The 25,223-nt window shown below is 37.7% G+C and overlaps 3 protein-coding genes across 3 annotated transcripts; 2 read left to right on the top strand and 1 right to left on the bottom strand.

The window, feature by feature from the left end:
• Positions 1 to 399: 399 nt before the first annotated feature.
• LOC134665520 (integrin alpha-PS2-like) lies at positions 400 to 9,896 on the top strand. Its single transcript, XM_063522495.1, has 12 exons — positions 400 to 406; positions 1,149 to 1,290; positions 2,808 to 2,920; positions 3,642 to 3,715; positions 5,332 to 5,371; positions 5,482 to 5,601; positions 6,284 to 6,367; positions 6,816 to 6,905; positions 7,775 to 7,875; positions 8,315 to 8,521; positions 9,324 to 9,426; positions 9,679 to 9,896. Exons 1-12 carry the CDS (start codon positions 400 to 402, stop codon positions 9,894 to 9,896), a joined length of 1,299 nt encoding a protein of 432 aa, XP_063378565.1.
• A 638-nt stretch (positions 9,897 to 10,534) lies between these two features.
• Positions 10,535 to 20,286, top strand: LOC134665359 (uncharacterized). The gene is made up of 13 exons (XM_063522291.1): positions 10,535 to 10,659; positions 11,667 to 11,748; positions 12,384 to 12,529; positions 12,659 to 12,861; positions 13,405 to 13,630; positions 14,202 to 14,374; positions 14,825 to 14,903; positions 15,185 to 15,277; positions 16,145 to 16,295; positions 16,615 to 16,693; positions 17,163 to 17,274; positions 18,327 to 18,398; positions 19,054 to 20,286. The coding sequence occupies exons 4-13, from the start codon at positions 12,785 to 12,787 to the stop codon at positions 19,309 to 19,311; spliced, it is 1,320 nt and encodes a 439-aa protein (XP_063378361.1). The 5' UTR covers positions 10,535 to 10,659; positions 11,667 to 11,748; positions 12,384 to 12,529; positions 12,659 to 12,784; the 3' UTR covers positions 19,312 to 20,286.
• A 570-nt stretch (positions 20,287 to 20,856) lies between these two features.
• On the bottom strand, positions 20,857 to 24,336 carry LOC134665609 (C-type lectin BML-2-like). The gene is made up of 5 exons (XM_063522575.1): positions 24,221 to 24,336; positions 23,207 to 23,500; positions 22,595 to 22,753; positions 22,147 to 22,395; positions 20,857 to 21,078 (listed from the first exon to the last, which is right to left on the bottom strand). The coding sequence occupies exons 1-5, from the start codon at positions 24,255 to 24,257 to the stop codon at positions 20,912 to 20,914; spliced, it is 906 nt and encodes a 301-aa protein (XP_063378645.1). The 5' UTR covers positions 24,258 to 24,336; the 3' UTR covers positions 20,857 to 20,911.
• Positions 24,337 to 25,223: the final 887 nt, after the last annotated feature.

Here is a 25,223-nt window from a genome sequence, read left to right as displayed (position 1 = left end):
GTAAAGGGTTAGTAGCAAACCGCAAAAAATACAATATACTCGTATTGACTACAATCAGTCATAGTTATGCCATCAAGGTTAATTAAAAGATCCATTTTACATAAATATTTCCATATAATAGTGACACATTTTTATTGAGTGTAATATTTTAATAGTACTTATACAGGGTGCTTTTGTTATCACTGACTAAACTCAGAGGGGTAAATAAATAGGTCATACTGAATAGCTTTTATATTACTGAATAGAGTATTGCCTAACCCACGCCTAAACCAATACACGACGCGTAAAATCGGAAACTTGACAGGAAACTTATAATTATAGATGATGAATACCAGCATAATTTCCTTAATTGTATTATAATCAGGCCGTCAGTTGGTTCTACAGAGTCAAAGGCGAGTCATGTGGTGTAAGTTATCCTTTTGTATATTTTTACTTAATTAGTAGCTAAAGCTAAAGTTTATTTTTCTTACACACGAGTGATAAATTGATCTGCTTCTCCAGTTTATTAAATATGTTTACCTCATATGTAGTTTATCCTCTAAGCTGGTAGACTATTCAAAGTATAATAGTAATAAATAATAATAAAAAAAATAAGTAGCTTGAGTTGTTTATTTTCCTATTATTATAGTAAAAAGAATTAATGGTAGTAAATCGGTAATATTTACTAACAGTGTTAATTTCAAATGATTTGTTTTTATATATCAATAATTTGGATTTTTTAATTATTTCTTATAATTTTTGAGATGTGACGTCATACTGAGATATGACGTCATGGCTGAGGAATAATAGCCCTGAATTTATGATAAATATTTACAAATTTATCATTATCATACAATATATTCGCTCGAATTGTAATTTAGTACTAAAACTGTAACATGTTTTTCTCGTGTCTTGAAATAGTTTAAATATGTATTTTTAATTTTATTTTTACTTAATTATATTATGATACACTCAATTATAAGTACTGATGTCTATTTTCATGTTATAAACAGTCTATGTGCCAAATTTTATCGAATACTGTCAATCGTGAAGGATGAACTATTATGTAATCATACAAACTTCCACATTTATAATTAGATCCCACGATCTCATATGTTAATGAATCTGAGCATTATGCAACAGTGATAAAAACTGTCATTACGTTACAGTGCTACAATGTTGCTTGCTGGTGCAAGCGGTGGCCACAAGAGCGGCGTATTTCCACGAGCCATCCATGACAACAATCCGGCCTCCTGAACCGTTGGCTGACGATGCCTTCTTCGGGTACAGCGTCGCGTTTACCAATAATGAGTAAGTTAGAAATACATACATACACCATATATAGGAAGATAGAGAATATCAGCACCAAAGCAGCAAAGCATCTTAATAGATGCAAATATCGAGTTGTTTTCTTAATGTTGGCCGGTGGAATTTTTGAATGATAAATATTTAATAGCATTCATTTGGGTGTAATTTGAAAATGTTTTACAGTTCATATTTTCCTCGCGTTGGTGTGGTGGGAAATTTTGTGTTTCACCCGGTAGCAAAGTTTGTTTTATCCTCGTGCCTTGAAACCCTTGCAACGCTTAAGACCGCTTTTCGAACAACTTTGCCCCCTTGTAAATCAGATAACTACTTATTAGGTACGTAGCTGCCAGGATGAAAATAATTATTTATATCCTTCTTTAGTCCTAACATAATTAAATATATCCATGACAATAATCATTGGAATGACAAAGTATTGCGATGACTTTCCTCGTTTGCCATGTTGGAAAATCCCAAACTATAGGAACAATTTTGAAGCAAGCTGGTAAACCTAAAACAGTATCAACATTTTTATTTTAAATAGTAAAGCATGCCTCGAGACCTAAGTACCTATCGATTTGTAATTAAGTTATTATAAACCACACTAGGCGTAAAGTTGCATTTTATCCACATGTGTGGCAAAGTAATTTGATGCAAATTTTGATTAGAATTTACTTTTAAATGATGATTTTGAATGATAAATGGAGCATTCCACGGGCTGTCCCGTAAAAACGCATTGTATTTCCTGTGTCGCGACTTTTTTCTCGGCATTTAAAGCAGGCGATTATTTTTCTGTGCATATTTTTGACCATTTGTCATAGAAAAGGAAACTCTTATACCTTTAAATCTTCAGAAACCTCGAGTTTGTACGGGACAACGGTAGACAATTTCATGGAATGCTCCAAATATTGAAACATGTTCATTTGGATTTGATTTGGTTGATTTTGTTTGATATTTTACAGATAGTATTTTCTTCGCGTTGGTGTTTCGTGTTTCACTCGGTGGCAAAATTTGTTTAACCCTCGTGCCTTGAAACCCTCGCAACGCTCAAGATTCCACTTTTCCAATTCCATTCCATTTTATTTTGGAATTATTCACTTACTCTGGTATCAATAGCACGAACGGTTTTAGAGCCCATCAACGTGCACACTAGCGCCACTACTAAATATTTAATCGTGATTATTTAAATTTAACGACAGGTATTTAAAAAAGCGTGCCGCTACGTACTGTAGTACCTCCTCGACATTGGCAGAATCCACCTTGCTAAATTTAGCGAGGAGTAAAAGCCATATAACAAAAAAGTAAGTACCTTTTGAATAAGTACATCAAACTAGTGTTTATGTTCTGGATTCGTCGATCTAGGAACTCAAAACAAAACGGCCGTTTTAACTTTGGACGCATAGATTGACATATCCAGCAACATAAAAACTAGTTTGATGTATTCAAAAGGTACTTAAATACAAAATACAGTACGTAGTGGCCTCCTTTACGTCCTTTACGTTTCATAACGTTATTTTTTCCAGGCTAGTGGCAAGTGCTCCTCGAGCAGATAAAGATGGTCAAGTGTTTACGTGCGATCTGGCAACTAAAAATTGTACTCAAATGTCGATGCCACTCGCAGCCGTCACCTCCAGAGGTAAATGAATAGAATATAGTTCGTTTTTTTTAGCATTAGAAAGAACTTGCAAGAAGGTAAGCGATCTTAACATGTCTTTTAATTGAAAAACGCTTTTTAAAAATCAAAAACGATTACTTATGAAAGCAGAAGAATATAATTGATCGCATTAGATTCATAATTGTTACATATTTGCCGTAACTTATTTTTAAAATGTGTTTTTCAATTAAAAGACACATCAAGATTGTTTACCTTATTTCTAATGCTAAAAAAAACGAACTATAGAATATAAATCATTTATTCAGACAACAAATCAATACAAATAACACACATAGCAAGCTCAAAGCAAAGGTAAATAAAACATTGAATAATTTTACGGTTTAAAATCATTTGTTTTAAGTCACTCGCGCGACATGTTTCGGAGAGCGAGCGCGAGTGACTTTAAAACACGTGAGTCTAAACAGTAAAATTATTCAATGTTAGTACTTATGTCTCATAGTTTAGATTCGGGTAAATAAAACAGTCGAAACATTTGAAGCCGAAATGGCCTCCACTCGGCAATGTAGCCGGTACGACTAGCGTGGTTGACGGCGCTGGTTTTCTGTGGAGTACTGTGATTGATATACATCAAATTGTGTCAAAATTCGTGTCAAAGTGTCTACGTTAGTATGGAAAGGTGATTTCGCGCCGGTCATCCACTTTTCGTCTTCATGAATTTCGCTAATAACTGTTTTTTTTTCAGTTCATGGGGGTGATAATTATAATCATAGTTTCTGGCTTGGAGCTAGTGTGAAGGCGGGCGACGAATATCTATTTGTAAGTATTTGTTTATTACTGGTTAAAGTGAATCTACCTAGGACAAGTAGTCCAATTAGGTAGGTCCAACTTCGAGAAGGAGGTCAACCGCCGAATCCAACTCGGTTGGGCAGCGTTCGGGAAACTACGTAATGTCTTTTCGTCCGACATACCTCAGTGCCTCAAGACGAAAGTCTTTAATCAATGTGTGTTACCAGCGATGACTTACGGCTCCGAAACGTGGTCTTTCACTATCGGCCTCATCTCAAAATTCAAAGTCGCTCAGCGAGCTATGGAGAGGGCTATGCTCGGAGTTTCTCTGCGTGATCGAATCAGAAATGAGGAGATCCGTAGACGAACTAAAGTCACCGACATAGCTCACCGGATTAGCAAGCTGAAGTGGCAATGGGCAGGCCACATTGCGCGCAGAGAAGATGGCCGATGGGGTCGAAAAGTGCTCGAGTGGAGACCACGGACTAGCAAACGCAGCGTAGGACGTCCACCCACAAGATGGACGGACGACCTTGTTAAAGCCGCCGGAAGACGCTGGATGCGGGTGGCTTCCAACCGGTACGAACGGAGGTCCAAGGGGGAGGCCTATGTTCAGCAGTGGACGTCTTATGGCTGAGATGATGATGATGAAAGTGAATCGTCTTAGTAGCTAATATACACGGTGTAACATGAGGAAACCGAATAATTTTAACCACGCATTTCTGAGGTCAAAAGAAGTAAAAAATGTAATAAAAGTTTAGGTCAATTTCGCAAAAAAAAATTTCTTTGTTTTGTTTTTTGAATTATTTGAATGTATTTGTACATAAAAAATAAATGTTATTGGTAAACTTGTCACTTAAAATTGATTTTTACATTTTTTTTCGTGAAACCTACTTCTTGCAAAGTGTTACTTGTCACTTTTTGACATCTATCAATAAGGATATTTAGATTACGTCCCATAGCAGCAACATCACCATCAAAAAGTACTTTTACACTATGTAACAATAAAAACTATTTTTTTTTTAATTAATAATATCTCTGAAACTAGGCGAATTTCAAAAAAGTTTATAGGACATTTTTGTCTCTAAATATGATCAGGAATACGCTGTTAAAATTATTCGGTTTACTCATGTTACACCGTGTATACGCCGTGTTTTTTTATTTCCGTTAAATTCAAGGGTGCATTCCTGAGCTTAAATCAAGTAACTTTCTCAAAGACACCGATATTCTAATTAACTCCATTTCGTAGGTAATCAATAATTTATTTATTTTCCTATAAGGCCTCTACAAGCGTGTACACTTGCCTTAGCGCCGGTTTACATATTGATTAGTGTTTAGAATGAGTTCATACATTTGCTACTAAACTTAAATACAATCTCGGTCGATCGATGTTCGAAATGACATTGATATGTCACAGATTTCAATTGTTCGGTTGAGTTAAATGTAGTGCCCGTGTTACGACAACAACAAATATATGCTACATTTAATAACTTTTTAAACTTATTTCTTTTTTTACAAAAAAAAGCAAAAGAAAATTGTTTGAAAAATAACTATGCCATTTAGTTCTCTAGAGAAGTTAACGGAATTTAATAAAAACACGGTGTATTTTAATATTTTAAATTATCTTATATAAATCTTTGTTTTAGGTTTGTGCTCCTCGGTGTACCAGCCAAATACAGGTAGCAGGTGTGTGTAGCATGATATTTTATTATTATTACGTCGACATTAAAACGAGTCTAAAGTGTAAAAAATAACTGAAATTGAAACCGATTAAAACTAACAGTATTCTTTTACAGGCAATGTGTTTGGCACGAACGGACGTTGTTTTTATAAAGACTATAAAAATCCTGGCAGCCGTTTCACCAACATGCTCCAGATCTCAAAGGAGGACCGATCCATCAATCGCACGTATAACGGTTTGATATCAATCATCAATCAATTAATTAATCAATCAATCAAACATATGTACCCGTATTGCATACTTTGCGATTGTTAATCTTTTGTATGCTGCTGTAAAATGTTGTCTGTTCAAAACATTAACTAGGTTGGCATGCTAAGTTGAATGTAATACACTGATCAGTGCTTAATCTTACTAAAGATTAGACATATAAAGGTTGACTCACGTTAGACCGGGCCGATCGAGCCGTGCCTAGGCCGGAGCTTCCGGCGCTTACTTTTCTCTGGAAGCCCCAGGCCGGACGCGGCCCGGTCTAACGTGAGTCATCTTTTATGTAGATGACGATAATAGCTCTTCATAATGACGTTACACAGCCATAGCACACACACCACATGCCTTACAATTAGTATCAACTCTGTAGGGTATCAAAATGGGACCAATACAGTGCGTTCTTTAGTTCGCAAATGGCGGCCTGTTCTCACATTATAGTAAGAGTATAGTGGCGTTTTAGAAAGGTGCTTTTAAGGAAAAGTGCTGTTGAGGACTCAAGTCAAACTCGGAACTTATTGTAATTACCTACCTTGTTTGTATTGCTCTGAAATGTACCTATTAGGTTATTCCGATAGATTTTGGGCGAGTTGAGAATAATGATCCCGTCTCAAAGGAAAGTGTAAAACGCTCTAATGATGCTATATTTTTAGAAAACGTGACTGATGCCTTCGGCTGGAGTATGGATATAGATATGAAGGGCGCCCTACGGGTCGGGAGTCCAGCTATCGCTGCAGGTAAGCATGTGTACCCATCAAAAATATTTTAACCTTTTGGACGCCAATGATCGATATGTCCGCACCGCAGGTCCAATGCCAAAGACTGATTAATCGGTCACAGACCACAGGGCAACATAGACCTACGTGCATATGCATAAAGTTCAATTACAGATTTGACACTTCGGTGACGTGGCGTCCGGGTGACTGTTCTTGTGTTTGACATGGCGTCGAAAAGGTTAAAGGAGCGTATGCAACAAAAATAACTAAATTAACTAGTTCGTAGTAGGTATTTAGTGAACCCAGGAGATCTAGACTGCTGAATAAAACGATAGCGGACTGTAACACTAATTTATTTGCAACACATTACAAATGATCTTAATTTATTTTGACGCGACGCGATAATACCTATCTATATTTATTTATAAATAATCAAAAGCATTTTACAAAACTCACAATATTTTTTTAGGTCGCGTGATGACTTATATCGATCCTTCGGAGTCGGAGTCCTCCCCTCCTAAGATTTTTAGTTCTACTAACCCAGACGGCTTCAACTTTGGTAAGTATTTTTTATCCAACCTTTATTAAAGATATGTTTAATTCAGGAGGCTTCAACTTTCTTCTTCATAATTGTCTCTTAGCACATTCAGTGCCAGCGCGAGCTACGCGCTACGAGAGTAGCCGATAACACGGGAAAAACCGTATATGTATAGCGAAAAGCGCCTACGAACAGAGAACCCGCCTAGCGGGTCGCTGGCAGTGAATGTGTCAAATGAGCGTTTTCCAAAAAAATATACATTTCATTCATGTCTTCAAAATATTGACTTCTTGGGCTCATTTTACTCAGAATCATTTGTACATCCACGCCTCATTCATGAAAAAATGTGTCCCAAAATGTTGTATGAAAAAATATTTAAGTATCCAGTGCGTCACGTTAATACTACAAATTAAGTATGCACACAAAAATGTGACGATCTGGAAATGAAATCTTAGGACACATTTTTACATGTATGAGGCGTAAATGTACAAATGATTCTGAGTAACATAACGCCCAAGAAATCAATACATATTTTGAAGACATGTATGAAATGTACATTTTTTTTAATACGCTCAAATGAGTCACGACTGACGGCTCGATTCGGGAAATGAATTAGAGATGCACTAGATATGAAATAGTAAAGATATGTGACGTTCCACGGCAAAAGGTACCATTGCCCCGGCTGAATATTGGAGCGGCGATAATAATAGCGTAAGCGCCAGCCGCCATAAGGTACCTTTTGCCATGGAACGTCACATATCTTTACTATTTCATATCTAATGCATCTCTAATTCATTTCCCGAATCGCACCGTGAGGGTCGCGACTCATTCGTCATCCTCATTAGTCGTTATTGATTTACGTAATTTATGCAAATTGTTTTTATTTTCAGGATACAGTATTGCAAGTGGTATTTTTATAAAAACACGCGCAAAATACCCAAAGCCAGATGTAGCAATCGGCACACCATATGGTGATTACGGCATCGGAAAGGTGGGTTAGAAATATGTACTCAAGAACAATAAAAACGGGTCATTATGTAAGAATATTTGTATATAAACTAGCCCGCTCTTTAGTGAATGTTTTTTATCATTTGACTAGTAGAGAATAACTTTCTAGGCCAATTGTAAATAGGTAAGGCCGCAATATTAATTTGATACATATTTTTAGGTAATTACTTCATTATTTGTGATACATTTACATTACGTAGGTGCATAGGGTATATATACCATATTACCCTAAACGTTCGTGTTGTGTTGTGTTGAAATTTTCAAGTTTCAAAGTAGGTCCCATTATATTAAGTCATAATTATCAAAGAAATTAACTATAACATTCAAATTTTATAAATTATTAAGCAATGAGTGAAGACTACAAAAATATGGCAATTGAAACGTCGATTTTTTTCAATCATTAAAACTCACTTTAATTTCAGGTGATAATTTTTGACAATGACCAAAAGCGGCAGTCGGACGTGGAGGACCCGGCAGGCGGGGTGGGGTCCATGTTCGGCGCAGCGCTGTGCTCGGCGAAACTTGACGGCGACTCTGCCTCGCTACTCGTAGGGGCGCCTGCGCATTTCAGTGGCGACGACAAGTACCACACCGGAATCGTGTACATTTATAGGCATAAGACAAAGAAAGTAAGTATACAGCGTTTTACTCGAAATGTTTCTTTACAAATATTAATCATTAATTGTTGAAGAGTTCTAAAATTTGATGATGTTATATACAAATAAACGCTTGTCCAGACGCTGGCCCAATATTACAGGGTTCTATGTTTCATTTTTAAGAGGGCGTAGAGGAGGGTAAATTTTCAGATTCTGTCAAATTACCCCATTTCACACACAAACGCAGCTCACGCACACTAACTCAATTTACTGGGACAGGTCAGTGACCCCTAATGTTTTTATAAAGGTGCTGTTTCGAGTTTAGTGTTAACTACTGACCTCTTTTGAAGAATTCATACTGTCATAGCTTTCCTTTGGGAGAAGACAGAGAAAAAACACTTTTTATATATAGCTTTCCTTGTTTGTTCATGTCATGTCATAGGTATGTGACGTATTAGGTAATTAATTATTTTCGTTGTTGTCATAGTGGCATTTAGTCGAATCAACTATCTTGAAAATGTAACATAGAACTTTGTAATATTAAGCCAGCGAAGTCTAACAAGCCCTTTACAATAATTTGTCCTTAATCCGTCATTGTGACATTTATTTTAGTTAAAAAGAAATAAAGTTTATCAGAGGTTTACTAAGTTTTATGAATAAGCGGGTTATATAAAACAGATGGCGTTGTACTGCTCCATACTTTTTGTAGTAATAACGTTACAGTGCATTAGATAATCATTATATTAGACTATTATACAGCTCTTCTACTTATAATCAATAACTAATCGGCCAATAAAAATATGTAGAAAACAAATAAATAAACGTAAATTTCCAGATTATGAAGAATGTGAAGCGAATTGAAGGCCCTAATAAAAATGGAGCATTCTTTGGTTACGCTATTGCTAACATCGGGGACATGGACAAAGACGGAAAAGATGGTAAGTGTAATAAGTGTCCCGTGTTTTAAGGTTCCGTACTCGAAAGGTAAAAACGGGACCCTTTTAAGAGTACTAAGACTCGTCTGTCCGTCTGTCTGTCTGTCACCAGGCTGTATCTCATGAACCGTGACGTGATAGCTAGACACTATTAAGTGCTTGAAAATGTTGACGGCTCTCCGAAACATGTCGCGCGAGTGACTAAAATATAAACCATAAAATTAGTTGAATATTTAGTTTAACATTTGTTTACAGAAATAGTCATAGGGGCCCCATATGAAGACGACGGCAAGGGTGCCGTATACCTGTACGCGGGGTCAGCCCTAGACGACAAATCGATGACCACCTCCTGGCTGCAGCGTTTCCAGCCCAAGACCTTCCAGAACCTGGGCCTGAGTCTGGTCGCCAATAAGTACTCTAACAACGCTTGTAGTGGCAAGTTGATACACAAATTTAGCTTCTTAAAGCTTTAGTAAAACCACAGAGCGAACACGCCATTCATCAAAAATCATTAGTGTTTATATTTGTGCGCGGCACGTCTGTACACACGTCATTGTGTATGTGTGGGTAAGTCGCTTTACTGAGGACGCCAGAAGTCCGCCAGATTCATGTCGCGGCCAGTCGTGGGGAGAGGTAATGCGAGTCGGGGCGGGGCGGTGCGTGGCCGTTCTGAATAATACTATTACTTACGAGTATTCTGTGGTAAAGCCCCATTCCAAAATATTGAACGCATGTTTCCCAGCGCGGGAAACATGCGTTCAATATTCAATACATTGAATTCAGTCATCGACCAAATACCTACCGCACAGATGTAGTGCATAATTGTTTTCCATCGTATTTCCTCGGAAACGTTCGTATTTGTCATGATACTTCAGTCAACGTCAGTACTTTTCGTACCGAGACTGACTGAAATAGCAAAACACGGTCGTACGTTTCCGTGAAAATACGATAATTATGCACTAACACATCTGTAATTTATTTAATAACAGTATACAATACAATATATCTTTACGGAGTGATTCCAGTGTCCCTGGTTTTATAATAGGTAATCCTCTTATCTACTCATCTAGCCTGTATGCAAGATTAGCCTAGAACTATTTAATTTTCATTTATAAACATGAAAGTTTATTATACACAGATCTGGCAATAGGAGCTCCTGGCAATGACAGTGTGGCGGTGTACCACTGTTTGACAGTTATCACCGTCGATATAAATACTATTGTTCCTGACCTGCAGGTAAGACCTTGTCTTAGTTTTGTAAGTTTTCTTAAATAACATCAAATTCTTAAAAGCAGTAATATAGAGATGAAAAAGGGGATATTATAACCGAGATGGTCTTATGGAACTTTCAGTAGGAGTAGCAGAGAAAGCGTCGTAGTCGTGTTTGAGACATCGAACCATCACACAGTCATACAAACTAACACATTGACAGTGAACCGTAGACCACCGAGGTTTTTATTAATAGGTACATCAGTTTCATTTTGCTAAATGTTACCAAAACAACGTTTGCTATAGATATATTTTATTTATTTGTGTTTTAAATAGTCACAGTAATATATAAACATTTTAAACTGAATTAAATGTACGAGTATATAATATACCAAAAAAGTGCCCAAGGCTTCCTGTGACCAAAGAGAATATGAAATAGAGGTGAATTGTCAAATTATGTAGCCACAGCCATCTTTCGACAGAAGATTAAAACTGTTAGAACGCCATTTTGCTTCGATCGTTACCTTATTCTTTCACTGATATGTGTTAATTTGTTAAATATTGAAATTCTCTATACACTGTGTTCTCTTTGCTATGACTGAGGCCGGAATCGAACAGAGGGCCTACCGCGAACCACGTTCGAAGTGTTGCCTCCCTATCACACATACGTACAAATTTACAAGTGCGACAGAGAGGCAACACGTCGAACGTGGTTCGCGGTAAGCCCGCTGGCGTCTTCGCCGCTACACCGCTACACCGCGCCGCTAACGCCCTGGGCCCCGAGTTTGGGCTACGACAACGATTGTCATCTTGGCTAGGCCCCCTGACATCTACCTTAGGGCCACCCCACATTTAGCGTCTTTCGAGCGTCGGCGTCTGGTCAGCGCAATTGCGTCGATGTTGCGTCGAGCAGCGGCCATAGAGTTGTAGACGCCGACGCTCGAAAGACGCTAAATGTGGGGTGGCCCTTACGGTCAGGGCGTTAGCAGCGAAAAGTTTAAATGAACTAATAGTACCATATCTATTTATTTCAGAGCCGTACTGATAAGACTAAATTTGCATTTGATGTGTGCCTAAATGCGAAATATCCTCCTAAACCAGAAAAAATTACAGCTAGTAAGTAATTTGACAAAATCATCGTTTATATTTCTATTTTATAAGCAGGATCTAGCCAAGTCGCAATCGTTTATTAGAAAACGCCAATTGAAAGTTAAATAACGTACGAAATGTGTCACGTGACTTCTACGCATCTCTCATTCCTATACATCTTTTACATACTTTTATTTAGCTTGTAATTAAATTGAAACCACTTCCTTGTAATTTATTCGGTTGAAATTTAGATTACTTCCGTCATTCCGCTGACACTGCAATAATAAACTAACATGGAGCTAATCTGATGATGCAGTCGTACTCGTAAGGTAGCCAAAGGAACTCCTACAAAAACACAAACACATCAAGTTTAGGCTCATTAGAAAGGTCTCGAGAGTAGACACTTGATAGACATGAAAAGACAAGGCAATAAAAGCCTAGTTATACGTACGTGTACTTATTGTTCTTATGTAGGTACATAAAAACAATAAGTACACTCTTTTTTTTCAGCAATAACTAGTGTAAAATAATAAGTAAAATAAAGTAAATGAGTTACTATAGTTACGTAACTCATTTACTTTTCAGTTGGCGTTTTCTGATAAACGTGTATCATCTTTGCTACATTCCCAGTACTATTTGTTACAATTTGTATTCATTTTCAGAATTCGCAGTAAAAGTCAAGATAACCCACCCAAATGCTACTTTGACAGACGCAAAACCATATGAAGACTTTATAGAATACGTAGAGTTACTCGACAATAAAGGAAACCCTAACGGCTGCAGGAACATACATGTAACGACATCTGAGGTAGGTACCCACTTCGATTATGTACACTTTTTTTATTTAATTGGGTATATACAACACCAAATTCGGTGGCAGTATTGAAGACTGGGAAAGCCGTGGATTATTTTAAGAATTCTAGTTTTACTGTTACAGAACGGAGACTACGAGCAAGAAATCGAATTCCTCATAACAGCTAAACTCCTGGACGATCCAGCAAATAGTACATTGTTCGACTCGTCGAAAGCTACCGTGAGCTCCCACAGCAAACTGTGGCACCCCATGTCCGTGCGGGCGGCGGAGTGTAAGAGAGAACCGTGCCAACCAAAACTGTCTGTCAAACTTACAACCGACGTACAGTAAGTAACATATACATACTATATATATATTATGTGTAAGTAGGTAGATTATAATTTGTGTTTTACCTTAGTTGCCGTTGATCGTCATTATACTAGTCCAGGGATCGGAAAACCGCGGCTCGCGAGCCGCATGCGGCTCTTTGTAGGTACAAGTGTGGCAAAAAAAAATAACACGGTATAAGACCATTAAAACGAATATTTTTGGCTCATTGCGTTCCAAGAACTGGCGATTCTCCGGATAGCTCTTCTAAAAAGTTTTCTGCGGATAGCTCTTCTAAAAAGTTTGCTGACATGCTGACGCTTTGTATACTAGTCGACAGACGTCCATTGCTGAACATTGGCCTCGGTCTTCACATCGACCGGTCGTTTGAAGCCCTCATCCAACGCTTCCCTGCAACCTCTAATTGGACGTTTGTCTCACATCAAGATTAGATTCGAACATCTATATAATTTTTTAAATATCCCAAACGACTTACCATTACACAGATTGTTATTGTTCCAATCATGATGGACCTTCAATCGCTAAACTCGATCTAACCACAGGAGTCCGTACCTAATCGGGTCTTCGTCGACCGTGCGTGTCGACGTGTCCGTGCGTAACGGCGACGCGGACACTGCGTACCGGCCGTGCGTGGTGCTGACCGTGCACGGCGGCGCGGCGAACGTGTACCGCGCGCCGCCGCACTGCACCGTCTATAGCGCCACGCGCAGGATCTGCCAGCGGCAGAGAGCGTTGAAGCCTAACAGCAAATGGGATTTAAACGAAAAGGTAGCTTTTTTACTCATATATACGGTACGCACGCAAATTTCACAGAATTAACGCTCGTGGTTCAATTTTGCAATCATTCGCTAGCTCATGTATCAATATTAGCACGAAGGGTTTAAACAACAACTCTGCCCCCTTGTAAAATAAATAACTATATAGAGTTCCGTACAAGACTTTGTTCACGGAGCACTTATGGGATTACATCGGTCTTGAATACCGATTAAATGAGTTTTTACAAGCTTTTATTTAGCTTCACCTGACCGTTGTCTGTCTGTATGTAATCAAATCTTGCAAGTTAAATTTGATGCACTTCCCGGTTTCCGATTGAGCTGAAATTTTGCATAAATACGTAAGTCGGGTGACAATGCAATATTATGGTGTCATCGAGCTGATCTGATGATGGAGACCAGAAGTGGCCATAGGAGCTATGTGATAAAACAACGAAACCTAATTGTGTTTGGGGTTTTTAGAATTGTCTCGATGAGCATTAGTTGCCTGTTGAAAGAAAAGTACAGTCAGCAATAAAAGCTTGTACCAAAAATGAAATTTTTGCCAAAAACTTATAATCTTACAGGCAGCATATGACCAAAACATCGAGATAGGCCTGGAGGCACTCACGAGCGATACCAAGAAAATACAGGTCGTGGCAGAAGTGTACAACCGCTGCGAGACCGCCAACAAGCCTGACGACAAACGTTCCATTGAGTTTGATCTCATAACTAATGTTGACGGATTGAAGATTGAAAGGTTGATATTACTGTATTTCTGCTCATCATTTATGTTTAAATTACTTTTATTAATGTGCCATTTTCAACCAAAAATGCCGGTTGTCAATGAGGCGCTATTTCCATATAGCCTAAATATGAAATCAACCTTATCGTTAACCTTATCTTTTGGTTGAAAACGTTACAATTTTATCTTACAACCACAACTTGTGAAAATTAATTACATCTAGTTTGTGATTAATTTTCTAATAATATGATTTTCTACAAAAAAGTGACAAACTCCCACAGCGGGAATATTTATTTCATATTTAATTAAATTCAAAGAAAAATAATTCCATCAACTCCAAAATAATGTATACGCTACCTGAAGGGTTAAAAACGTTGATGTAAAAGACTGACAACTTCGAAAGGGACTCTACGTTTTGACTTCAACTCCGCGTATGCCATTTATAAATGTTTGCTCTATTTACAGCAAAACGGATCAGGGCGAACCGGTATTCTTCCGTAAAGATGACTTTAAAAGTGGAAAGAAATTACACCATACATACACCGTAAGTTACTTATATTTATAGGATTTCAATACAAACTGTCAGGAATACGATAAAGTAATGATATGTATTTTTCTTAAACGATTGCAGCGCCATTTGCGTGTTTATCCTCATTGTAAACAAATTAAAGGCAGAGTGCATGGCCTTTTATATTACCTTATTTAATATTACCTTTAATATTACTTTTAATATTACCTCCTTAGGGATAAATTAAAATAGCTGCAAAATTACAACGTGTTTTTAATTATTTGTTGTTTTTATTATCTATTTAATTTTTATTTCAGATATCGAACGTAGGCGAGATCAACTGGGTCGGACTCGTTGGTGACCTCTGGCTGTATAAAGGACCTCACATTACTTACGATAATTTAATACAGGTATGATAAGAGCGCGCCCATACAGTGTGTTTTCTGTAACAGAAGCAATAAATTAAACTGTAGGCTGTACTCCTCAAACTGACCAACATTTGTTCAGCAACTTTTGAATATAACTCATGGTTTGATTTTTATTACACTTTAAAGTTTATTCTAAGACGCAATGTATTGCAAATTTTGTTATGTTAAAAGCGTGACAAGTAACGTCAAACACACTGATGTCAGCGTACATTGAACGCAATATTTATTTTGTATGAATAAGAGGAAGTCTAAAGGATTCATAATTTTTAAAAGTTGCTGAACAAAGTTGGTTTTTTGGGTTCCGTACCCAAAGGGTAAAACGGGACCCTATTACTAAGACTTCGCTGTCCGTCCGTCCGTCCGTCCGTCCGTCTGTCACCAGGCTGTATCTCACGAACCGTGATAGCTAGACAGTTGAAATTTTCACAGATGATGTATTTCTGTTGCCGCTATAACAACAAATACTAAAAACAGAATAAAATAAAGATTTAAATGGGGCTCCCATACAACAAACGTGATTTTTGACCAAAGTTAAGCAACGTCGGGAGTGGTCAGTACTTGGATGGGTGACCGTTTTTTTTTTTTGCATTATGGTACGGAACCCTTCGTGCGCGAGTCCGACTCGCACTTGCCCGGTTTTTAAGTGTTGGTCAGTTTGAGGAGTACAGCCTTTAGTTTAATTTATTGCTCCTGTTACAGGAAGCACCCTGTATATGTTCTATATATTTATTGCGTTGTTATCTGCTTAATTTTACCTATATTGAATTAAATATACACGCCTGTTCCTTTTACACTCAATGTAACAACTTTATCAAACTCTATCAAAGCAAGTAAACTTCTGATTTTAAGATATACAACGGCGAAACTGAAAGGCCTTCGTGCGCATTGAAAAATGACAGTAAGAGCGACTTCCACGGATTAAGCTGTGAGTTGGGAAGCCTAAATCGCAAGGAAACCATCACTGTGGTCATACCTATGACTACGGTACCTAACGAACTAGGTACGTACACAATACCGTATTTTTTTATTTTTTGCTACACTTGTGAATGGAGAAGATGGCCGATGGGGTCGAAAAGTGCTCGAGTGGAGACCACGGACTAGCAAGCGCAGCGTAGGACGTCCACCCACAAGATGGACGGACGACCTTGTTAAGGCCGGCGGAAGACGCTGGATGCGGGTCGCTTCCAACCGGTTCGAATGGAGGTCCAAGGGGGAGGCCTATGTTCAGCAATGGACGTCTTATGGCTGAGATGATGATGATGACGACACTTGTGAATTGCAAAATTCACTCGTATGATGTTACTGTTCACTTGTTTCAGAGAAAGTTTTGCAGAAATCAAACGCCACGGTGAAAACATTCCTCAGAGTAATCGCTGACAAACAAGAGAAAGAAAAAACGTAAGTTTAGTATAAAAAGCTAACCTACCTATAAGTTATATTTTACACGTTTTAAGTTATCTTCCGAATTTAACTAACTACTAACCTAGTTTAAAACAGAAATAAAAAAAATACATAATGATTAGGGGAGACCAAGGTGAGTTGAAACGATGTACATTTTTAGACATCTATAACTGTTTTTGAGCTGAAAAAAATGATGTTTAGACGCGCCGCGCCGCACCGTCTGCGGGTCACTCTAATATCATAATGCGTCCTTGCCTGAAAACGATTACAGATACCGCAACATTGTCTTTGTTTGTCATCTTCCGTCTGTTTCCCTTACCTCGGTTTCCCCTAATCATGATTGATGTGACATGGTGTTGCCACAATGTTTCGCGCTGTATAACGCTAACTAATTCAGCTCTCAAACTTGTAGGCACGATTTTCATCGACTTACCTAGTCGCCAATAAGTCCTATTTTGTTTCTCAGAGAACTTACCACTTTGGTGTTGCAAGAAGGCAAGGTGCCTGTCTGGATTATAGTGGTAGCAGTTTGCGTGGGCATACTCATTGTTTGCCTCATTGGATTCGCTCTTTACGAGGTAAGATAGGTAGAATACAGGGCTATAACCGCGAAAATCTAAATTCGCAAATTGCGGGTATTTTTCTCTGTCACTCTAATTACGCCTTCTTTGGAGTAAAAGAGAAAGATCCCCGCAATTTGCGAATTTCGGTTTTGGCGGTAGCCCCTCAGATTATTATAGTCTCTTAAGTCTCCGAGTAGGTAAAATTTTAATTCGAGTTTTGAACTCTTATATGGGAATAAAATAAAGTACCAAATTATAAAGTGCAAAAAGTGGTCTGCGTCTTAAGAAGATAGATATATCCCCTATTCAACTGAAAAACGTAATTCAAGACCAAAAAAAAGTAAGACAATGTTGCCATAATGTGTTTGTAAAATAGTAAATTCCTTTCTATAAATAAACACTCTAAGATAATTTATTTATTGGTAATTTTACTCCTAAGATTTAAAAAAGTACTTTTATTTACTTATTTTTACATAAATACAAGACGCGCTAGTAAAAAAAAGGCAACATTATCTTACTTTTTTTGGTCTTGAATTACGTTTTTCAACTGTAGGTAGGTATAGGAATTGGACTGGTTAGTCAAATTAGCTACTATTTTCTAAATGTTAAAACTGATTTACTGAGTTTGATAAAGACGAAGTTTTCCGGTTGTTGACCTAGGCTTAGAGCATTTAGTAACTGGAGACGTCATGGCTGTCATTTTCTGCCGATTTTTGCGGGGGAGGGGACGTCAAATGTATAGCTATTTGTACATGATTTGTACGTAACGGACAAATAGCCATGTCAGTCTATAAAAAAGTTTGCACAATTGTGCAAGTATTTCGGCAGTGGGGTAAAAACTCTTAAAGGCGACTCCAGTTATTTTAATAACTGCTCTAAGCCTAGACGTAAGATTTCCAAGTAGATAGAGAAAGTATGACGTTCGTTCTCTGTTCATAAATATTAAAATATATTTTGTACTCATACCTAACGTTATATGCAGTTCTATCAGATGTATTTTGAATATGACTCACCCTTATATATATATATGTGGTTCTTATATTTAATAATTTCTAAATTTCCGACAGTGTGGATTGTTCCGTCGTAAAAAGAAGGAAGAACTAGTGAGCCTAAAGAAGGAAGTTAACCGTAAAAGTATGGTATGTTAATCGATCGCTTCTTACTTAATTCCTTATCATCGCTTCCCTAAAACCTGCTATAATGGAGCATATTCGTATTTTAACAGTTTTGAATGATTCACGATTAATTTCACTAGACTTATATCGACCGGGATATGGACCGTGATTTCCTTCTAGGTCCATATCCCAGTCGATATAAGTCTAGTACTCGTATTTTGTTGTGTAGAGACAAATTACCAGAGGTCACGGGACGCAAGCTCTAAGCATACACGCTCGCTGAGCCATGAAACTATAGTTCGTTTTTTTAGCATTAGAAATAAGGTAAACAATCTTGATGTGTCTTTTAATTGAAAAACACATTTTAAAAATAAGTTACGGCAAATATGTAACTATTATGAATCTAATACGATCATTTATATTCTTCTGCTTTCATAAGTAATAGTTACTGATTTTTTAAAAGCGTTTTTCAATTAAAAGACATATCAAGATCGCTTACCTTCTTTCAAGTTATATTTAATGCTAAAAAAATCGAAGTATAATGATTACTTATACTTGAAAATACTCATCCCTTTTATAAAGACCCTCGTATAAGCATAGGTAAGCTAAGTATTAGGTATGATATTTAAAAATATATCTACACATTTAAAATACTAAGTAATATTCTCACCATTCGCAGATGCTGCAAAGGCAATCCATGAGGCTCACGGAGACAGCTCGAGCCGAGCTAAGGAACCGCACCTACCGGGAGCTTCTCGACGAGGCCGAGATCAAAGAGGCCGAGGAGGCCGAAGAGGCCAGAAAATCCCAAGTAGTCACGAAGAACCAGGAGCAAGCCAAAGGGGACAATGGCTGTAGAAGCACAGTTCTGAACGAAACTCCGCCCGGATCGCACTATGATATAAGGGCTCATATCGAGAAAACATTGAAAAAATAAAATCCTATGAGACATCAAGGCATAGGTGCGAATGCGACTCTAAAAATGTACCTACTGTAAAGGCGGAATTCCATCAGTGTGTGGCACTGTGAGTGCGGCACAAGCATATTCAGTACAAATAAGTTTTTTGGCAAAAAAAAAAACATTTTTGGTACAAGCTTTTATCGCTGACTGTACTTTTCTTACGACAGAAAACTAATACTCATCGAGACAATTCTAAAAAAACTCCTAACACCATTAGGTTACGTTGTTTCATCACAGAGTTCCTATGGCCACCTCCTGTCTCCATCATCAGATCAGCTCGATGGTACCATAATATTGCATTGTCATCCGATTTATACATGCATGCAAAGTTTCATCTCAATCGGAAACCGGGAAGTGGGTTAAATTTAACTTGCAAGATTTGATTACACAGAGACAGACAGACAGACAGACAACGGTCAGGTGAAACTAAATAAAAGCTCGTAAAATGCTTGATGTTCGTGCCGCACAGTACCGCAAACTGGTGGACCATGCCTTAACGTAATTATTTTGGTCGCAATCATTTTGACACTCGCTCGAACCATCAAAAACCTTTATTTAAATATTACTACCTGGCGTTTTATATTTAAAGCGTGCTACTTAACACGGAACGAAATAAAACGTAACATCGTCGAACAATATAACAAACACAACGGAAAGGTTTCGTGTTGTTCACTTTCATCGGTTATTGTATTTTTGAAACTGATTGTATGTACGATGTACGGTCAAGGAATATGATGTACCTACGAATGGTACTCAAAATAAGTACTGAAGTCATTTTTGTCACGTAATTTACAATTATTTTAATGTTATTAAATATTTTTAATAATTGCGCATAGGTAAATATACTCATTTTCTGATGATTAACGAAATTATTATGCATAAGTAGGTAGATATTCTCCAATAAAGTATTCTGGCGAATAATTGTATTTTATTGTTAACTATCAATTATACTTTATTAAACCATAGAACACACTAATGCTGCTCTCTTTATACGAAAAGTTGCAAGATTTTGCCTGAAGTCGCTACGACTTCAAGTCGCGCGATGTCGCCAGATATGTCACCCGAAATCGCTCGACTTCGCTGGGCTTGTCGCCGACACATGTAGCGGGACATTTATCCCTGGCTTAAAGCACTCAAATTCACAAGTCAGATTTATGGCAGTACTATTGAATTCATGAAGGAGAAGCCACTTTCTTGTCAGTAGAATGGCGGGAAAGATACCATACGAGTACGCGCGAGCGCTAGACTAGAACTAAAAATTTAAAAAAATGCGCTTTCTTTCTACTGACAAATTGTATTTTCAGACTAAACTAAATGAGCAGTAATAAATTAACAATCAGACATCGTAAATTTTATACCATTTTTGGTGCAGCGGAGTGGTCTTAACGGAATTGGTCATAGATAATTCTAACTGAAATGGTAAATTAAGGTTATATATTAACGTAATTAACGCTTTATACATTAGGGTTGAAATTAAGGGTATTAAAGATATTAAGGTTAACACCACTCCGCTGCACCGAAAATGCCATAAAATGTGTCTGTAAATAATGATAACATTAATGACGAAATACAGTATTCAAACACTGCGCTCTTTCTCGCAGACATAGGAGTATCGGTTGCGGCACACGGTGTCGTTGTATTTGCCCGTGGTCCTGAGGAGCGAGACGCAGTACTCGATGCCGAACGAGTTGTTTGGCTCGTTGTTGTCCCAAGGCGCGTACCCGACCTGCTCTAGAGTTTGATCTGAAAACATTTAATACTGCTTTATCTACTGATCAATGCAATGAAGTGGCAATGGGCAGGCCACATGCACGCAGAGAAGATGGCCGATGGGGTCGAAAAGTGCTCGAGTGGAGACCACGGACTAGCAAGCGCAGTGTAGGACGTCCACCCACAAGATGGACAGACGACCTTGTTAAGGTCGCCTGAAGACGCTGGATGCGGGTCGCTTCCAACCGGCACGTTGGAGGTCCAAGGGGGAGGCCTATGTTCAGCAGTGGACGTCTTATGGCTGAGATGATCTACTGATCATTGATAGTGTCGTAGATATTGAAAGACTGGCCTTACGGGTAATAAGAATGAGGCATGAATAGGGCCAGTACAGCGGTGTGGCACCGCTACAACGCGATTAGTTGAAGAGTTCGCATTACGCGCGCGATTAGTTGCGTTAGACTGCACGATTGGCTCGAATTCGTGAGTGACACCGCTGAACTAGTACCATTTTTAGATATATGATATATTCAATGCTACTGATGATAATATTGATAATAGATAAACAACTAAGCTAAGGAGCGGAACTCGCTTCCTGCAAATCTATTCCCAGTCCACTATAACTTGAATCATTTTAAATCGAGAGTGAATAAACATCTTTTAGATAAACATGCTCCATCCTAGACTGCATCGGCACTTACAATTAGGTAGGAGATTGTAGTCAAAAGCTTACCTTTTTCCAATAAAAAGAAATAAACATTGTAGCGCTCTGAAACATTTTTATGGCGCCTTCAGTGTGCGGTTTAATGCAATAGATCAAAGAGTTTACCACGTTATTAACTAATGACACTCCTCACTTTGTTTGGTTAAGTCGATGCAAAGTTAGGTTAGACTGGGCCTAGTTAGGGTTACCCAGCAAAAGCAAGCTATTATTTATCCAATTACTTATATGACTTTTACAGCCTGATTAAAATTTTTATACCGACAGATCCAATCCATAAACCTATCGAGATCAAATTATTGAGGTTTATTAAAATTAGAATCAGGCCGCGAGTTCATTCCAATGGAAAGACAATTAAGATATCATAAGTAAGTACTTACTGAAAATGGTTCTAAATATTATCGGAGACTTCTTCTCCTCCGCACGCACGCCAACAAAGAACTGCCAATCCTCAACACTCCTTGGCGTTTTGTCCAGCAGACTCTTGACGATTTCGAACTCGCCCTCGTTATTCAAGATGGCCAAGTGGCCCCCCTCGGCTTGGCAGTTAGCGTATGCTTCGTTCCAGTTAGCTTTTATATTGGCTATCCGGTAGCAACTTCCAGTGAGAGAGATCTTGGAGACGTAATCTGTAAGTTAGATTTTTTGTTAAGAAGTAACTTAATAGTTTCCATCGATAAGCAATGCTAACATCATGAAATGCCTCGACTAAAATGCCTTACTTAGACAGCGTTAGTTAATTATCTACCGGCTAAAATTTTCAAAGGTACTTAACATATATGATATAGTTTACACTCGTTAAAGTCTTATCTAACTACAATAACTTACCATTAGAATAAGTCCCGCATTCTTCGTTGTAAGGCGCTTCCTTGGCGTTCACTTTGCAAATAAACGGCAGCTCGAAGTAGCACATGGAGCTCTCAATCTGTCCTTCCCTATTCACCACTTCGCACCGGCGTCGTGGGCCGTAGTCGGTTTCCTCTTCCACTGAGAAAGATGTCACCAATATTGCAGTTAACGACTAAATTAAAAAAAAATACTAAAAACACGAGACAAACTTCTGGTGGAACAGGTTCAGCCAGCAGTTTGTGAAAACTCGTGGCGCTTTTTTAGATCATAATAAGGTTGGCAAAAATATGTATAGCAATCTTGAGGCCATTCTGTAGTAAATAATATCAATAACATAATCATCGATTAGAAACTTGATTAAACAACTTTCGCTCGTTAGAAAAAATCACAAACATACTTAGGTCTCAAAAACGCAAAAGTATACATTTTTTACCTACTATTTTTGTACACAAGCTTGTATGTAGAAGAAGAGTGCCAACAAGACAAATGAATACAATTTTATTCATTGTCTTGTAGGAAACTAAATTTGTATATTTATATTTTGGCGGTATCTTATTTTCCATCATTATAAAAAATGTGTAGAATACTTACTTTTAATAATGGGTTCCTCGTCCTCATCAGCCTCATCGTGACCTATCCCATTCCCATCTACAAGCACCAGTCTCCCGATATCCGGGAACTTTTTAAACATGCCGTGTATCAGTGCTAGGTCTTGTTCGGACTCCGGCGACATGAGCCGCGCGCCTTCGGCCCTGCATGTGGTGTGCGCGCGTTCTGTCGAGGCCTGCTCTGTGTGCATCTTGTAGAAAGAGTCGGTGTTTCTATCGTAGGTGTAGTCTGAGCGGTATTGCTTGCTGATAGCTGGAGATTCGGCGGTTGCTAGTGCTGTTTTTGATAATAGAATCGGGTGTTAATTGACGGAACCCCAAAATCTTACTCTGCTATAGTTCGTTTTTTTTAGCATTAGAAAGAACTCCACAGAAGTAAGCGTACAGTTTCTATCAGCCTCTTTAATTCTTAATAATTATTGAATTATCTAATGTAGCACGGTCAATACATATAATTTACTTCAATTTATTACCGTTAAAAGTGCCGGATTTGGAACCACAAGCTTACTTCTGCGAAGTTCTTTCTAATGCTAAAAAAACGAACTATAGTCCACGAAATAATTAAGTGTTGTTATTTCGCGGATTATTAATACATTTTTAATACATGCAACTCAACAATACTCAAGTATCTAACTATCTGAACCTAAGTAACTAATATCGATTTAGCAATGATTGACTAGCAAGTTGATATTTCGTTGTTTTAATTCCGTTTTTGGTAATATACGACCAGGATTCGAACAAAGGGCCTCCAGATTCTAAGCAGAATACACTGAATTTATATTCCATTGACAAATTAAATAAGTACAACCTAATCAAACTTTTCTACAGGTAAATAAGATGAAAGTTCGCCATATTATGCCGAAGTAGGTATACTCAAACAAATCACTTGAATTCTCGATTCACAATGGAATTAGTCAAGTTTTAAATTGTCATAAACACTCTTTAATTTACCAGGCATATTAAATTATGTGTTGAACAAATTATTAATTAAACTTACCAACGCCAAAAGCCAAAATTGTAAATAAATAATCCATTTTCTTAAATCTTCTATCACTACTGTCCGTGAGCAAAGAATTATTCTAACTAAATGCAATAACTTGAACATAACACGAATATAGCACAGCATAAGTAATAGGTATGATAATGTTATCAATTTAAAGGACGCATGTTGTTTATACCTATACTTAATACTTACATGACCTTATGCTTGCGATAATGATTACTGGGAACTGCTGCGTGGGTTTACACCGGGCCCGTTTCTCAAAAGCTTGTAACTTATAATACAAGCAGAAGTCCCTTTCTAACAAAAGCTATCAAAAGTGACACCCCGCTTGTAATACAAATTGCAAGCTTTTGAGAAACGGGTCCCAGGACCCACAATATGTTCTTTCTATTCCTAGTAAGTAATTGGCCTTCTATTTCCGAACATGTTCGGGCACAAAGCTGTTATCTTATACTTTGAAAGCCTAAAATAGCTTCGGAGAATAAAGTTGGTATTTGATAAAAGTGACTCAATTTACGAGTAGGTGCCTTGTTATTAATTCTGCTTGTTATTATTTTGACTGATAGGCGGAAAAATATCCATTTAGCCCAGTCATAAACCATAATAACTTTTAGTTTCCCCCATCACGCGTTTTGCACACACAACCTCATCTTCTCTCTTTTCCTTTTTTCAGGAATCTGCACTCTATGCTATATATCAGCTTCCTAGGAAGCTGATATATATGTATATTCGTAAATGTACAGTAACACCTTACGTTGTAAAACATTCCTTTTTTGTTACCAAATGTTGTAAGGACATCTGGCATCTGGTAACAAAAAAGGAATGTTTCTTAGAAAGTTTCTGGGACATTTTGGGAAATGTGGTGGAAGTTGTTCAGCTTCGTGTACTTTACCAGTATACCAATTTTTATAAAAATCTAAGATGTGATCGAAATGTACAAACTTTTTGAGAATTGCTCAGTAAGGGAATGAAAGCCATGAATACATGAAAATATTTA

The sequence above is a fragment of the Cydia fagiglandana genome, chromosome 6 (assembly GCF_963556715.1).
Source record: "Cydia fagiglandana chromosome 6, ilCydFagi1.1, whole genome shotgun sequence".
NCBI classification, from domain to species: Eukaryota; Metazoa; Arthropoda; class Insecta; order Lepidoptera; family Tortricidae; genus Cydia; species Cydia fagiglandana.
Note: the sequence above shows the minus strand (reverse complement) of the source record. Positions and strands in the feature narration are given on the sequence as shown.

What these genes read in the sequence shown, in the direction of transcription:
- LOC134665520 (XM_063522495.1), top strand. An exon ending in CGGGCGACGAATATCTATTT is followed by an intron (nt 3,716 to 5,331) that starts GTAAGTATTTGT and finishes TCTTTGTTTTAG; the next exon opens with GTTTGTGCTCCTCGGTGTAC. An exon ending in GAGTCCAGCTATCGCTGCAG is followed by an intron (nt 6,368 to 6,815) that starts GTAAGCATGTGT and finishes ATATTTTTTTAG; the next exon opens with GTCGCGTGATGACTTATATC.
- LOC134665359 (XM_063522291.1), top strand. Translation starts at nt 12,785, where the DNA reads ATGTCCGTGCGGGCGGCGGAGTGTAAGAGAGAACCGTGCCAACCAAAA. An exon ending in AAACTTACAACCGACGTACA is followed by an intron (nt 12,862 to 13,404) that starts GTAAGTAACATA and finishes ATCTAACCACAG; the next exon opens with GAGTCCGTACCTAATCGGGT. An exon ending in AAACAAGAGAAAGAAAAAAC is followed by an intron (nt 16,694 to 17,162) that starts GTAAGTTTAGTA and finishes TTTGTTTCTCAG; the next exon opens with AGAACTTACCACTTTGGTGT.
- LOC134665609 (XM_063522575.1), bottom strand. Translation starts at nt 24,257, where the DNA reads ATGGATTATTTATTTACAATTTTGGCTTTTGGCGTTG. An exon ending in CGAGGAACCCATTATTAAAA is followed by an intron (nt 22,754 to 23,206) that starts GTAAGTATTCTA and finishes CATCTTTCTCAG; the next exon opens with TGGAAGAGGAAACCGACTAC. An exon ending in AATATTTAGAACCATTTTCA is followed by an intron (nt 21,079 to 22,146) that starts GTAAGTACTTAC and finishes AAATGTTTTCAG; the next exon opens with ATCAAACTCTAGAGCAGGTC.